The 14,030-nt window shown below is 36.9% G+C and overlaps 1 protein-coding gene across 8 annotated transcripts in view; it reads left to right on the top strand.

Moving 5' to 3' along the window:
* LOC134650185 (3',5'-cyclic-AMP phosphodiesterase) overlaps positions 1-14,030 on the top strand; it is a 577,846-nt gene that overhangs the window by 375,547 nt on the left and 188,269 nt on the right. Inside the window, exon 1 of one of the 8 annotated variants that reach the window (XM_063505101.1) lies at positions 8,468-8,734. The exons of the other annotated variants lie outside the window; for them this stretch is intronic. Within the exon in view, the coding sequence (XP_063361171.1) occupies positions 8,661-8,734 (74 nt within the window). The 5' untranslated portion in view covers positions 8,468-8,660. Of the gene's footprint in view, positions 1-8,467; positions 8,735-14,030 lie in introns of those variants that run through there. 8 annotated transcript variants of the gene reach the window in all.

Raw genomic sequence — 14,030 nt, 5'->3', positions numbered from 1 at the left:
CGAAAGAGGTTTCTCACATAGTGGTACTTAATTTTTTATAGATCTTAACTTGATAGGTATCTTTATGGATTTCCTTATGGTTAACTACTCATTTCCTTTGAAACGTCAGTAAAATATGAATACGAGCATCTCTCTGCTGTGGACGAGTAGTGCCTTACGTTTTGTTTCATCGCTCCGATAAATTTTGTTCCATCTACGTTGTCCTTGGGCTTATTACGAGAGTCGAGACGAGAATACATTTAGAGCGTGCGTAAGCAGAATGAATTGTCTGCCTTTAGCTAAAGTTTAGCTAAACCAGGGCTCGGAACCGGTATTGAAATACCTGTTAATATCGTTCCAAAACCGTTATATTATTTCGTTCTTAAAAAACCGGTTAATTGATGGAACGCGAACTAAAAAAATAACAACCAACTCTCCTAACCGTTCTCTCTCCTAACCGGTAAGAAGAGGGAACGGAATTTTATGGTTCGCAGGGAACGTTATACCTAATACCGCCGGTTACTCTTGGCTTTCGGAGAAACTCGGTTAAACTCGTTATCATACGTGAAAGAGATAGCAATACTTACTCGTTCTATCTCGCTTAGATATTTTTAATTTAACCGGTTAATTTCGTTCCACAAAAACGAATTTGACATGAATCAGTGTCACAATAGAACAGTTCTTTAACCGGTAACCGCAAACGGAAACGAAATCCTTTTCGATCCCGGTTGAATGAACGAAACCGGTTTGAAAAATAAAACGGTTTCTTAGACCTGAGCTAAACGCGCTAAATCCATCCTTGGCGCAGAACCTTAGAAATCTTTAGGGTTCCACATGACTCAATGTAGTTGTTGAAACTAGCAACTCACTTGGCCATGTTTGTTCTAAGTTCATTCTTGTAAATGCGGTCAATTGGGTTTGAAGAAGGACCAGCTAGATCTCATATTAAAACATAATTGCATCGGTTTTATCGCGAATTTTGTTTATTTCCGACATTTCGACGCAGATCGTGGTAACGAAAATTATACACTGCTGAGAAATAAAGGTAACAAAATAAATTCGCGATAGGCCCGATAAAATTATGTTTTAATAGTATGCTAAAATGAGAAATTTGTTAATGCTTGCTTTTAACTGTCTGGTCCTGTTCTTAAGTCTAAACTTTATCTTTTTTACTGTTTCTTGGAACAAATAATAGTAAACTATCAGCCACGAAACAGGAATGCATGCACCATCTATCTGTACCTAGACTGTGGACTAAACGCATTTTCAAAGTCACTAGTACCTACGTCAGTATCGGATTGCCTCGAGGCGCTGTAGGCAATTTATTACCGCAAATACTCCAAAGATTAGACAGGTAAAAATCGGAAGATGATTTTATCCACGGCTAACGAGATACATTAATTGCCTGCCGTTGCTTTAGAGCCGCAAAAGTTTGATGAGATGAAAATTATAAAAGTTGTAATATGCCGAAATAGGATACAAAATTTTTACTTTAACTACACGTGTTTTTAATCACTGTTATCATCAGCCTACATCTTAATGCCAGGCACAGGCCTCCTTTTTTTTTTTTTGGGTTTGTTGGTGTTTTGTACCCTGCACCATTAATTACCCCTTATATAAAAGATCACAACATGGGTATCTAATGTTTAGTTATTTAAAACTCCCTTAGACATTGTTAATTTTAATATCAGGAAATGTATATTTACGTGGGATCCCATTCACGTTCGGACCTGCTCTATCTTGCTATCCTTACTAGCGGTCACACAATCTATTGATGTGTAACCTTGAGTACGAATATTTAATGTTGAGACTTTCCTCCTTCGAACCTAAAAACAAATAGCCCACGTTTTCCATCTTTATTTTCATGTAAGAGAGACCCAAGATACATCTAAAAATTTAATCGTGCTAGTAGTAGTAGTGGATCTACAGGGCTACAAAATAAGATACACTGATGAATTTTAAGATAAACTAAGTAAAGTTAGTAGGTATATAAACATTTTTAGCTCTTTGTATAATTGATATGTATATTTAGTTTTTCCTTTTTAGGGTTCCGTACCCAAAGGGTAAAAACGGGACCCTATTACTAAGACTCCGCTGTCCGTCCGTCCGTCCGTCCGTCCGTCTGTCACCAGGCTGTATCTCACGAACCGTGATAGCTAGACAGTTGAAATTTTCACAGATGATGTATTTCTGTTGCCGCTATAACAACAAATACTAAAAACAGAATAAAATAAAGATTTAAGTGGGGCTCCCATACAACAAACGTGATTTTTGACCGAAGTACTTGGATGGGTGACCGTTTTTTTGCTTGTTTTGCTCTATTTTTTGTTGATGATGCGGAACCCTCCGTACGCGAGTCCGACTCGCACTTGGCCGGTTTCTTTTTTTGCTGAAGACACGTAAGCTAAAATACGTATATAACCACCCCCACAGCAGACTGTACTGTATCTACTGTATACCTATGTCGATTTAGGGTAATATTCCATTTTTGACCGCAGCTGCACTACTGGTACTGAACGCATCGCTGTTACTGTCAATTTCCATAGTAAAATGAACAGTAGTGCAGCTGCGGTTGGAAATGGACTGTCACCTTTAGTTAACAATCTTCTTGAACTACAATTAAAATCGAACAAGAATGTTTTCAGCTACCAGATACACTACAAACAATTATATGAAAGTACCAGCCAAATATCAACTTACGATACTTACTTCTACCTACTTGTATTGATTATTTGTTTGTATAATGGAAACACGTCTACAGATTCATTACCTATTCTCACAAAACGTTCTAAATAAACGCGTAATCAATATTTACATTTACCTAAAGACTTTTTACATGGCCGACGGACCGGAAACCAAACTGTCGCATGCTACAAGAGACCTAACTGCCCATTCAACTGAAAAGAAAATCTTTCTATTGACCCCAGGTTCGCAACATTTTACCATTCTTTAAGTAAGTCTAGGGCGTAACCCTTTTCCATCTGACTGTCATGTTTTGACACACCTGTAATCGATCTCCGGGCGCGCTCTAAAAAACCTTTCCAGCCTTAAACAAAATGTTACCTTATTTCTATTACACAAACATATATTTTTGTTTATAACAAATATTTTTGGAGTTACATTTTAAATTTTATTTTACGTTTGTTGCTTGACTAATGAACCCCGGACAAGGGACGTTGTTATCTGCTGGTGGATTTATGGGCACCGGATAGGTATTTGACGGTGACATTAAAATCATTACCATTGTACTGGACGGTTTGCTAATGAACGCTCATTTTCATGGATCCCCTGAATTACAGTCTTTTAATTTTTTTTAATCCAAAACTAGCGCTCCAGGCGAACTTCATATCTTCAGTCAATGAGTGTGTTGGTAGCTTTTATCAAAATGTTATTTAGCAGTTTCTTTCTTTCACTAATGCAATAAAGATTAATAAATTTAATCGTTATAACTATAACCTTCAACCGCTTTAGGAAATTATTTTTTAAAAACGCTGAATTCTTGCCTTTAAATATTCTTTGCGCACCCAAAAATTACATTGCTCATGTTTATATGATGCCCTTTTACGAAAAATAAAACTTGTAAAACGATTTTATCCCCCTTAGCGCCAATAGGGAATTTTCCTACTAGTCAAAATAGTTTCTTTTTTAGAACTGTCAAAACGATTTGCTAATCTATCTATTTAATACCTTTAAACGAGCAATTCTTGTATATTTATTTATTTATTTATATGTATATATCGCAGTCGGATCGTATAATCCGCCGTATTACATTACGGCTAGCCTTTTTCAAAAGCAGGGGCGTTTTGAAATGCGGCGGTTTAACGACTAGCCGGATTGAATGCGGCTGAATGAGAATCCGCCGGAATGTATTCGGCGCCATACGTTCTTCAACACGGCTAGCCGTAATGTAATACAGCGAGTCATTAGCCTCCGCTTTGACAGTTTTTAGTTCCCATTTTTAACACTCGTGGCGCTGCCTGACATAACAACAACAAGCTATGAAAAATGCTGGGGTGTCCATCAAATCTGGAGTTCGTCGGACTGTTTCTTTTCAAAAAACATTTCCTTCGCAACTTAACTAGACGGAGCCCCGCGCGCGGGGCTCCTATTTCTAAACGGTTTGCCCTTCGGGCATCTGAAGCTACCTAACGAACCTAACCTACCTACCTATTGATTTAGTTTAATGAGATCTCCGTGAAAACATTACACTTTGGGGACAAAAGCATAGGTAGATAAGTAGGTTAGGTTAGTTAGGTAGCTTCAGATGCCCGAAGGGCAAACCGCTCAGAAATAGGAGCCTCGCAAAGCGGGGCTCCGTCTATTTAAGTTGTGAAGGAAATGTTTTGGAAAAGAAACACATGTAGTGCGATGGGACCATGGTAAAAATAAATTAAATTGCAAACATTGTCAAACTCCGGTTACGTAGGCAACCGAGAGAACTGGTCACTCTACAATCTAAATAGTAGATACGATGCGGCTAAACGTAGGCCGCCTTATTGAAGAACGTATCGCAATTACAATCCGGCTAATCGTCGAACCGCCGCATTTCAAAACGCCCCTGTTTTTGATAACGGCTAGCCGTAATGTAATACGGTGGATTATACGATCTGACTACGACATATATATATTTCGGGGATCTCGGGAACGGCTCTAACGATTTTGATGAAATTTACTATATGGGAGTTTTCGGGGGCGAAAAATCGATCTAGCTAGACCTTATCTCTGGGAAAACGCGCATTTTCGAGTTTTCATATGTTTTCCAAGCAAAGCTCGGTCTCCCAGATATTATGGAATTTAGGTATATGAAACATTACATCGTGACGTCACGGTCAACTCACGTATTTTTATATTTATATCCGTTTTATTAAATAAGACTTGTGCTTAAAAATAACTGCTATCTATGTTTTTCTAATAATTATCTGGTGCTTTATTTCATGCACGGTGTGAAATAATTTATTTTAAATAAAGGAAAATCGACGAATATATCTACTTGGGCCAGTTAGTATCCTTCGACAACAGGCAGTTCAAAGAAATCGATCGCCGTATCGCAAACGCCTGGAAGAGCTTCTGGTCCATGAAGGCGCTAATGAAGGGCAACCTTCCACTCTCTTTAAAGCGCAAACTCCTCGACATGTGTATCCTGCCTATCCTCACCTACGGCGCCCAAACATGGTCTCAAACTGAAGCTGAAAAGTCCAGACTCAAGGTTTGCCAGAGAGGAATGGAACGCAGCATACTGGGTGTTCGTAGAACTGACCGTATTAGAAATACCGAACTGCTTTCCAAAACTGGCATTGTGGATGTGGGCATGAAGGCCGCTAAGCTGAAATGGGACTGGGCAGGGCACATCTGCCGAATGCACCCAGAACGCTGGGCCAAATTAGCCACGGACTGGATCCCGCAGGCTGGATCTCGGGGCAAAGGAAGACCCAAACGGAGATGGCGGGACAACCTTGATGCATTCTGTGTGGAGTGGCGGGAGTGTGCATTGGACAGAGTCAAGTGGCGGGAAAGAGGGGAGGCCTTTGCCCAGCAGTGGGACACACCAATAGGCTAAAGAAAAAAAAAAGGAAAATACCTACCCTATTGCACCATCCTACTAACCCGGGGTTAATCGGTTAAACCTGGAGTTACCATGGTTAACAGTACAATTTGACACTGGGTTAACGGTTTAACGGGTCAACCCCGGGTTAACGGGATGGTGCAAGTGGCCCTTAGCTTAGAGGTTGATTTATTTAAAATAGGTAGCTTCTTATTTCTTGTGTGTACCTAAACCTAATATCAGCTTTATAGTTTTACTGGCGTTTTAGCTGTCAAGCTGTTAAAATAAAATAAATAAATCGTTTTTAGGCAATACAAACTCAAATACACTAAAACTTATTAAAATATCGGAAAAAATTACATAATCTGTACGCGAACAATTGGAAGTTCAAATCAATATTCAAAGTTATTAAAGCAAATAAAGAAAAAAACTCTAAAATGAATATACTTAATTTAAACCATTTGAGTTTCCACAAAAGAAACAAACACGATATTAACACGCGTCGCTTAAATACTGCTTTAATGTTATTAAAGTTCACATTTGAAGACTAGGAGTTTAAACTATAGGTATCTACATATACATTCCCTAAATTCTCCCTGCGATATTGCGAATCTATTTTGTTATATGATATCAAAGATATACAATAAACAGACGCGCAAATATCATTTTACGTTTTTACGTTAAATGGGTGTTTAAGGGATAAAATCTTTTACTAGCAAATAAGCTTTTCTAATAAGTGGAAGTACTGTTCCTTTTAAATGTTTTACATGCGAAAAGCACTTAAATGCTGTACGTACGTAAGACCAATATAATGGAAATTCTAAACAAGCGACCCCTTTTCATTGCTCTTCTTGAGCATTGTTACGAAAGTAAAAAAATACTACATTTTTGTATCTTATCTTATACCTTTAAACGAGCAATATGCTATATATTCAGAGATCTCGGAAACAGCTCTAACGATTTCGATGAAATTTGCTATATTGGGGTTTTCGGGGGCGAAAAATCAATCTACCTAGGTCCTATCTCTGGGAATAACGCGCATTTTTGAGTTTTTATGTGTTTTCCGAGCAAAGCTCGGTCTCCCAGATATTTGTCACTAACACTTACAACAACTATCAATTAAGTTGGCTCTTAGTCTGTGTATCTAAATATTCGTAGTATAATCCCATCTTGTATCTTGTTTAATTAAACCGCTTTAGTTTCTGGGATACCTTTACTTGTATAAATATGATAATATTAATACAGTACATTCATTAACTATTTTGAACCTTCAGTTTCAATTTGTACTATTTGTGCTGAATTATGTGCGTAAGATGTCGTCATAATTTATAAGTTTTCTTGTTTTTTAATGTGTTTATGATAAAATGGGTTTGATTATAAATCTGATTAAGGCAATCCATTCATACCTACATATACTATAATCTCGTAAAATTAAATCTTCGCCGACTTTACTCAGAAAAGAGCACATTTATTATCTAATGGTGGGCAACTCGTAAGTTTATATTGTTTATAAAGTGAAATGTATATTTAAATTAAAGAATGATCTTAGATATTTTGGGCCTACGTCAAATAAATGAATAAAATTAATTTAAACGTGTTCTTCAACACAAGAAGCCTCAATAAACGAAGAAAAACGCGTCGCTAAAGAAAAGTGGCTTTCCCCTCCCTATAAAATAAATTAAAGTCGAATTTAATTACATACGCCAAAGCAAAAACAGTGTTATAATGACAACATAATAAATGTCTTCAGAGTACTAAAACGTGTCATAAAATAGGCACATAATAAATAATTCATTTCCACATTCATTTTTATTGAAAGACTCGATAAAAATAAAAATACAAAGTTCTTCCAATTAATTTACGTTCAAATTACAACTTAACAAGCAACTAGAGTCTGTGCGGAAAGAGAAGAGTCGTAGACTGTATTGGATCCCATATATTTCACGACTCTTCTCTTTCCGCACAGACTCTATCTACATAAGTTACACTTTGAGTATTGAATCATCGAATTTAAACTTGGAAGACAACGCAGCTGGACAAAGTTTTCTAATAATAAAAGAAGAACTCCACTCAAACTTTGACATAAATAATAAAGTTGAAAACCAGGTTTGGATTAAGGGTTGTTGACACTTGCCAGAATAAAATGGTTTCTTAAAAACAAACTTGTGCATATTTTTTTTAATTCACTTACAACTGGAAACTGAAGCAAGTGACGCCTTAAGCGTTTGTACCTTAACTTTAGTTAACTGACTATTCGATTTTTTTTTAATTGTAGTTTGGTCGGGCTAATGGTAGAAGAGATTATAAGTTAACGCTGTCAACGATGTGAAACGATTTAAACAATAACTAAAAACTGTCCAATTGTTGATAGCAGAAATGATTGTTCTAAATAAACATAAAATTTTAATTAGGTATAAGTACGTTTACCCTGTAAGCCAATGTAATTATAGTCTGTCAAGCTGTAATTATAGTATGTCAGCCATACTTTTGTTAAAGTATGGTATCCGTAGGAAACTAATAAAAAGCAGCAATGTACATCGAACAACGATGAAATGTAAACAAAACAGTTCCACAGATAAGATGATATAAATGAAAATGACATACAATTTTCGAACAATTCAAACGTAGTGTTGCTAACCCGCGACGTTTCAGCTGCCTTTTCCTACTGACAAGATTTGCTTGACCAACTATATTAAGCCAATTTTTTTTTGAAATATCGGAAGACTATCAACATAAGTATAGCTGGTCAACCAAATCTTGTCAGTAAAAAAAGGCGCGAAATTCAAATTTTCTATGGGACGATATCCCTTCGCGCATACATTTTTCAAATTTGCCGCCTTTTTCTACTGTCAAGGTCTGGTTGACCAAGTTATATATCCAGCATCCAGCCAGTGATTGTGAATAAGGAACTTTCCAGCAGCATTTCAAAGGATTTTGCCAGCAAAGTCCGGACCCACTTAATGGTTGTAATGTGCAAGTGAACTTTGACGGTTATCCGGCCGGTGACTGTGACAGTGGTGATAAGGTTGGCCAGTGTTGAGACGTTGCCGCACAAGGCCCGGCCACAGGTGATGGTGGGGAGGTGCGAGTGAAGCGCGCGCTGGGCGCGGGGGGCTCGCGGCGCGCCGGCTGTGATGCGATGGGACAGGACTGGTGCTTCAAGCGCAAGAGAAAGCGCAGCAGCGGTCAGGAGGACCACCCGCATCACACCCGGTAACATTCTATTTTATAAATTATGTGAATGTATGTGTAGGTACCAGGACTCGGAACCGGTATTGAAAAACCTGTTAATATCGTTCCAAAAGCGTTATATTATTTCGTTCATTAATAAACCGGTTAATTGATGGAACGCGAACTAAAAAATTACGTTCTCTCTCCTAACCGGTAAGAAGAGGGAACGGAATTTTATGGTTCGCAAGAAACGATATAATACCGGTTACCCTTGGCTTTCGGAGACTCTCAGTTAAACTCGTTGACATACGTGAAAGAGATAGGAATACTTATTCCTTCTATCTCGCTTCGATATTTTCAATTTAACCGGTTAATTTCTTTTAGAACAGTTCTTTAACCGGTAACCGCAAACGGAAACGAAATCCTTTTCGTTCCCGGGTGTATGAACATAACCGGTTTGAAAAATAAAACGGTTTCCGAGCCCATACAATCTGGAGAAATGATAAGACGTTTGAAATAATGTCCATAGGTAGGTACGTATGTATAAAATAGACACTATAGTAAAAATAACTGTTGCCGACCGATTTATATTTACTTACTCAAATACTATAAGGACAAAAATATCTAGATTCTCTGACAGACTTAACACAACAGAATAAAGATCGTGTTCACATCGGTACCTCCTATTTACTTCTCGCATCGAATGATGGTCCCTATGACAGTTGAATACTCTTTTGGTTGGGCTTAACTTAAAAAATAACTGAACAAATAATTATATTTTTACCATATGATTTTATTCCTCATATTATTATTATTATTTTATTATTCTAATTCTTCTTCTTCGTCAGAGGGATCAAACTTCTTAAAACTATTTTTTTGTCTGCCAATGCTTTGCCACTTCTATCCCTCGGGGTGTAGCCCTCAGGAGATCTTCCTCAGTGAACATCGTTGAGCACAGAAGAACACTGTCTCATGTGTATTGTTGTTTGAGGGACTCCACACTCGCAGGATGTATCATTCTAATTAAATGTGCTAAAATATCTATAAACATTGTACGTGACAGCTAACCCATAAAAATTGACTGACATAAGGATAAGGGTATCCATCATTCGACGCGACAGGTAGGTAAGTATAAGTATACTGATATAGGAGCAAAATCCAGATTTTACAAGAGTGCGATTCCAAGGTTTGTATGTATAACGGCATGTAACTTTCAAGAGCCAACAGGAGTGGTCATTTCTCCATACAAACGTACTCGACTGTTTCCTCCGTGGGTTTTGAAGCTAGAGCAATGATTTTTTCAACACAGATTAATATTATCAATATCTGTGTCGGACCGTTTTGCTTTTTTTGATATTTTTGTTTTTTAAGGCGCTAGAGCCCTTCAAAAATGGCCAAAATGGCCTAATTGACTATGCCGCAATGAGAGGCGTGCTATTCAAAACTGACATCAATTAGTCAAAAAAGCAAAACGGTCCGACACAGATAATGTCATAATCATTTAGATTTCCAAATTTGGTTACGATTGGTTAAGTTTTGGAGGAGGAAACAGTCAAGTACGAAACCTCGATTTTTGATATTTTTACGCAGGATTTTTCGCCTTGTCCTTATCGCACTACTTTTAAGAGCCGCTTCCGTTAGCGAGACGGGTATATTTACCTAAAATATTTAAATCTTAGCTCCTGTTGGCTCTACTTTTATTTTAATTTTTAACTTAATAGTTACATTAAATTTTTAAGTTGTTCTTTAAAAAAATACTTAACTAAGCTTTCATGATTCCTACATGCTACATGGCTTTCTAAGCTTACATGGACCTGATCTGATGATTCAGTCGGAAGATTCGGCGCCAATAAATCTTCTCGAAAAAAACACAACCATATTGAGTTTAGGCTCATTGGAAGTCTTGAAGCGTACTTGATAGTCATGTAACGATGATTAACTTCAGGCAGCAAAAAAGTCTGTACCTACAAAAAATGGTCTTACAGTAACTTATTATTCAAAACTTCATCGAACTATGAAAATGTGTAATCGGGGTCGCTATTTGCATGAGCATGCCTTTTCTCAATATGTTAATCTAAAAGAACATAGTGACGCAACACAGTAACAAACCACGAAATGAGTTAGGTATATTTTAAAGGTTTGAATCACAAAAATAAATGTGTTTCAACAAAATAGCAGTGAATATTTTGTAGTTTAACATCGACAAATTTAGTTGCATGCGAATCATATATGGGTACCTATTTTCCTACATTGTGTACCTTATTTCTTGTTTTACTCCTGCCTCTGAGGATCAAACCAACATTTAATAAAATCTGTACAGTGCAGGTAACCATGTTCATTGTTCTTAGGTTTTAGAATCTCAACAAGATGCCATGTCGTACACTGTCGACAGAAGACGCGCGTGACTTTCTTTCATAAATTTGAATATCAAAGATTTTCCATAAAGCTAAAAGCGGGTGTCAAAGGTATACTACGAAATACGGAGTCTCGCGCTGATCTTGTCTAAACAACCTAGTATGCTGCCTCCAGGGAACCGAGCAAAAATATTTAGATTATGGGACAGATTACGGCCACATTAAGAGTTCACTCAGGGGTGATATTAAATCGGGTTATTCACGTAATTTAAATAGAATTATATCACTCGAAACATGACGAAATATTCAAATAAAATTCCGCAAGTAAACCGATAAAAATAATTTTAATATGTTGAAGTCTCACGGGAGTTTTATGGGTAAGATACTGTTCTAAGTCAGTGATTTCTAACCTTTTCTAAATTGTTACCACTGTTATGTGGCTCCACCACGCAAGTACAGTAAGTGGCGTTGGAAAATTCGTTAGATCTTGGTATTACTGTGTGAAAATACCTACAACAAAAGAATTAAATTAAGTTTTACAGTATCACTGTTGCGTTAGACATCTACTTTACTTTTCTAATCAATGTAATGCTTACTTTTACGAAGAAAAACCTTTAGATTTAGACAAATTTAGCGCCAGCGCTAAACCTATTTAAAAAATGCGAAGCGAATATTGTGTCTTTTGTTTTATGCCAGCGTTCTTTCGACAAGATGAGATGAGAGAATAGGGCCTTAATTTGAAACTCCCTCTCGAACGAGTCGCTCAGCCGCGGCCCTAGATCCAAACACCGATTGCATGCAAACGAGCACGACCGACTTTTTCGTCGATAAACAAAAACTTTCTCAGATGAAGTTCACAGGAAAGACATTATTTACTGTATATTCTGAAATAAATTTTGACACAGCTATGTTCTGATGTTAGTGTTAATTTTCCCTAATGCCCTCTATTTTGTTCAAATATCCGAGAAATACCTTACTCAATCAAATGTAGATGTATTGGCGCGGTTTATTGTAGTTAGTAAACAGGATGGGCCCGAATAATACGACCACCTTAACCATGTATACCATCATTCTAATTATAGTAATTTTCCTGTATAAAATAATTCAAAGGTGTCAAAGTACGATCAAAATTTATAATAATAATAATTAACAACTGACAGCGAGCCACATTATATGACGATTGGATTTATTGGGTTGCGTTTTCCTACAGAATTTTTACCTTGTAAAGTAGAGCGTCGATTTTGTTAAGTGTTTGGATCGAGAATAAACTGGAGCATATCTCATTGGAACGGAACTCAAAATAACCCTAAAAAAACGCGAAACAAAACCGGCATGTTGAGAAATACTGCAATGAAATTTGAACCTGACTTTCAAAAAAATGTATGTAATTGTTCCTCTTCCCTCCGAAATTAATGTCATTGAACTTTTGGAATTATGCAGTATTCTTTATTTCAGTATAATAAACCTAACAACGGTTGCAAGAAACATAGCCTTATTTAGTATACAACGACTGGAAAACTTGAATCCTTAAAAGGGTAAAAAGAAAATTAAGAGCACAGCACAATTTGATTTTTTAAATCTCGGTAAGTAACCTAGATAATCTCCCAGAAAAACAGAAAGCATGAGAGTCGCGTGCAAAGCGGTACCAACGTGTTAATGGAAAGTAACCCGTATTGTAGAGTGGTTAGCCTGACTCAACGAGTGGCAAGTAGATAATCGCATCCTAATGGTGGGCCAACCTTGACCGGTACCAATCTTATTATCCCTGGCACTCGAGACGTCTTCGCTGTTTTACTTTAGATACATTTCACACACACCGTACCTTTTTATTGGGCTTCAGTAGAACTTTTTCAGGTAAAACCGATCGCTTGATAAAATAAAACATCGATAAACTTTGTTATTAATATGCGCCTTAATGACTGTCATTTATGAATAACAAATTCATATTAAGTATCAAAATTACTACGGCGTACTAATCTATAAATAAATCTGATACATATTTGGTATTTCGTATCGAAAATCACAGCTATCATGACATTGAATTAATAGAGAATAGAATAGAGAATAGAGAGCGTTTATTCGTGACAAAAAAAAACAACGGGTTGCCAGGGAGTGCCGGCAGAAGTGAAAACTCAATTACTAGTGCAAAATGCACTATGTATAATTGAGGTTAACGCCTTCTAGCGTTAGGGTTAATTACTTGAAACCCCTAAGCACATCACTGTTAGTACTCGAGTTATATTAATACCAGTTAAAGCGAAACTCACTAGATGGCATTTAAATCAATAAAGAAAAACTTAATGACATTACATACATGTAACAGTTTTTCATGTAATGAGTTTTTCTTTATTGATTTAAATGCCATCTAAATGAGTGGCCATCTAAATGTTACGGTCACGTGATCGTCTTACGCTGTCTCGATTTTAACATTTTTTCCCCACCTCAAAAAGTGCACAGCTCCGCTAAAGAAGTTTTCACTTCAAAAATAAAAATAAAAGAAAACAACAGGTAACATAACTACATAAAAAAATATAAGTACCTGACGCGAATTCCTATTGATAGCTGTAGCATAATTTACATGGAAACTTTGAAAAAATAAGTGGCGTTTGATACATGTGACATTATATTTCATTATAGGTAACTAGTTGCTTTGTGACAAACTGCTTAGACGACAGACAGAAACTCGGGCCGTGTTATCCCACCCGTAACCCGATCCCAGTGAACTAAGTATGCACGGAGCAAAAAAAAATGTCTCAAATTGGCTTATGTCCATATTACTTATATAGTGAGTTAGTTGCAAAGTTAAATATATCGACTCTAGTCTTGAGCCAGTCCAGTCGTATCCGTATTAATACGAGTATACGTGCAGAGTTAAGTAAACTTCGGTTATAGGTGGATTAGAATAATAACTGGGGTATAAATGATACCCCTTGTTTGATGAGCAAATATTTCCTCAACAGAGTCCTTGTCCGTTCAGCGTTCAG

This window comes from Cydia amplana, chromosome 8 (assembly GCF_948474715.1).
Source record: "Cydia amplana chromosome 8, ilCydAmpl1.1, whole genome shotgun sequence".
Lineage (NCBI taxonomy): Eukaryota > Metazoa > Arthropoda > Insecta > Lepidoptera > Tortricidae > Cydia > Cydia amplana.
This window is presented reverse-complemented; position numbering and strand designations above follow the sequence as displayed.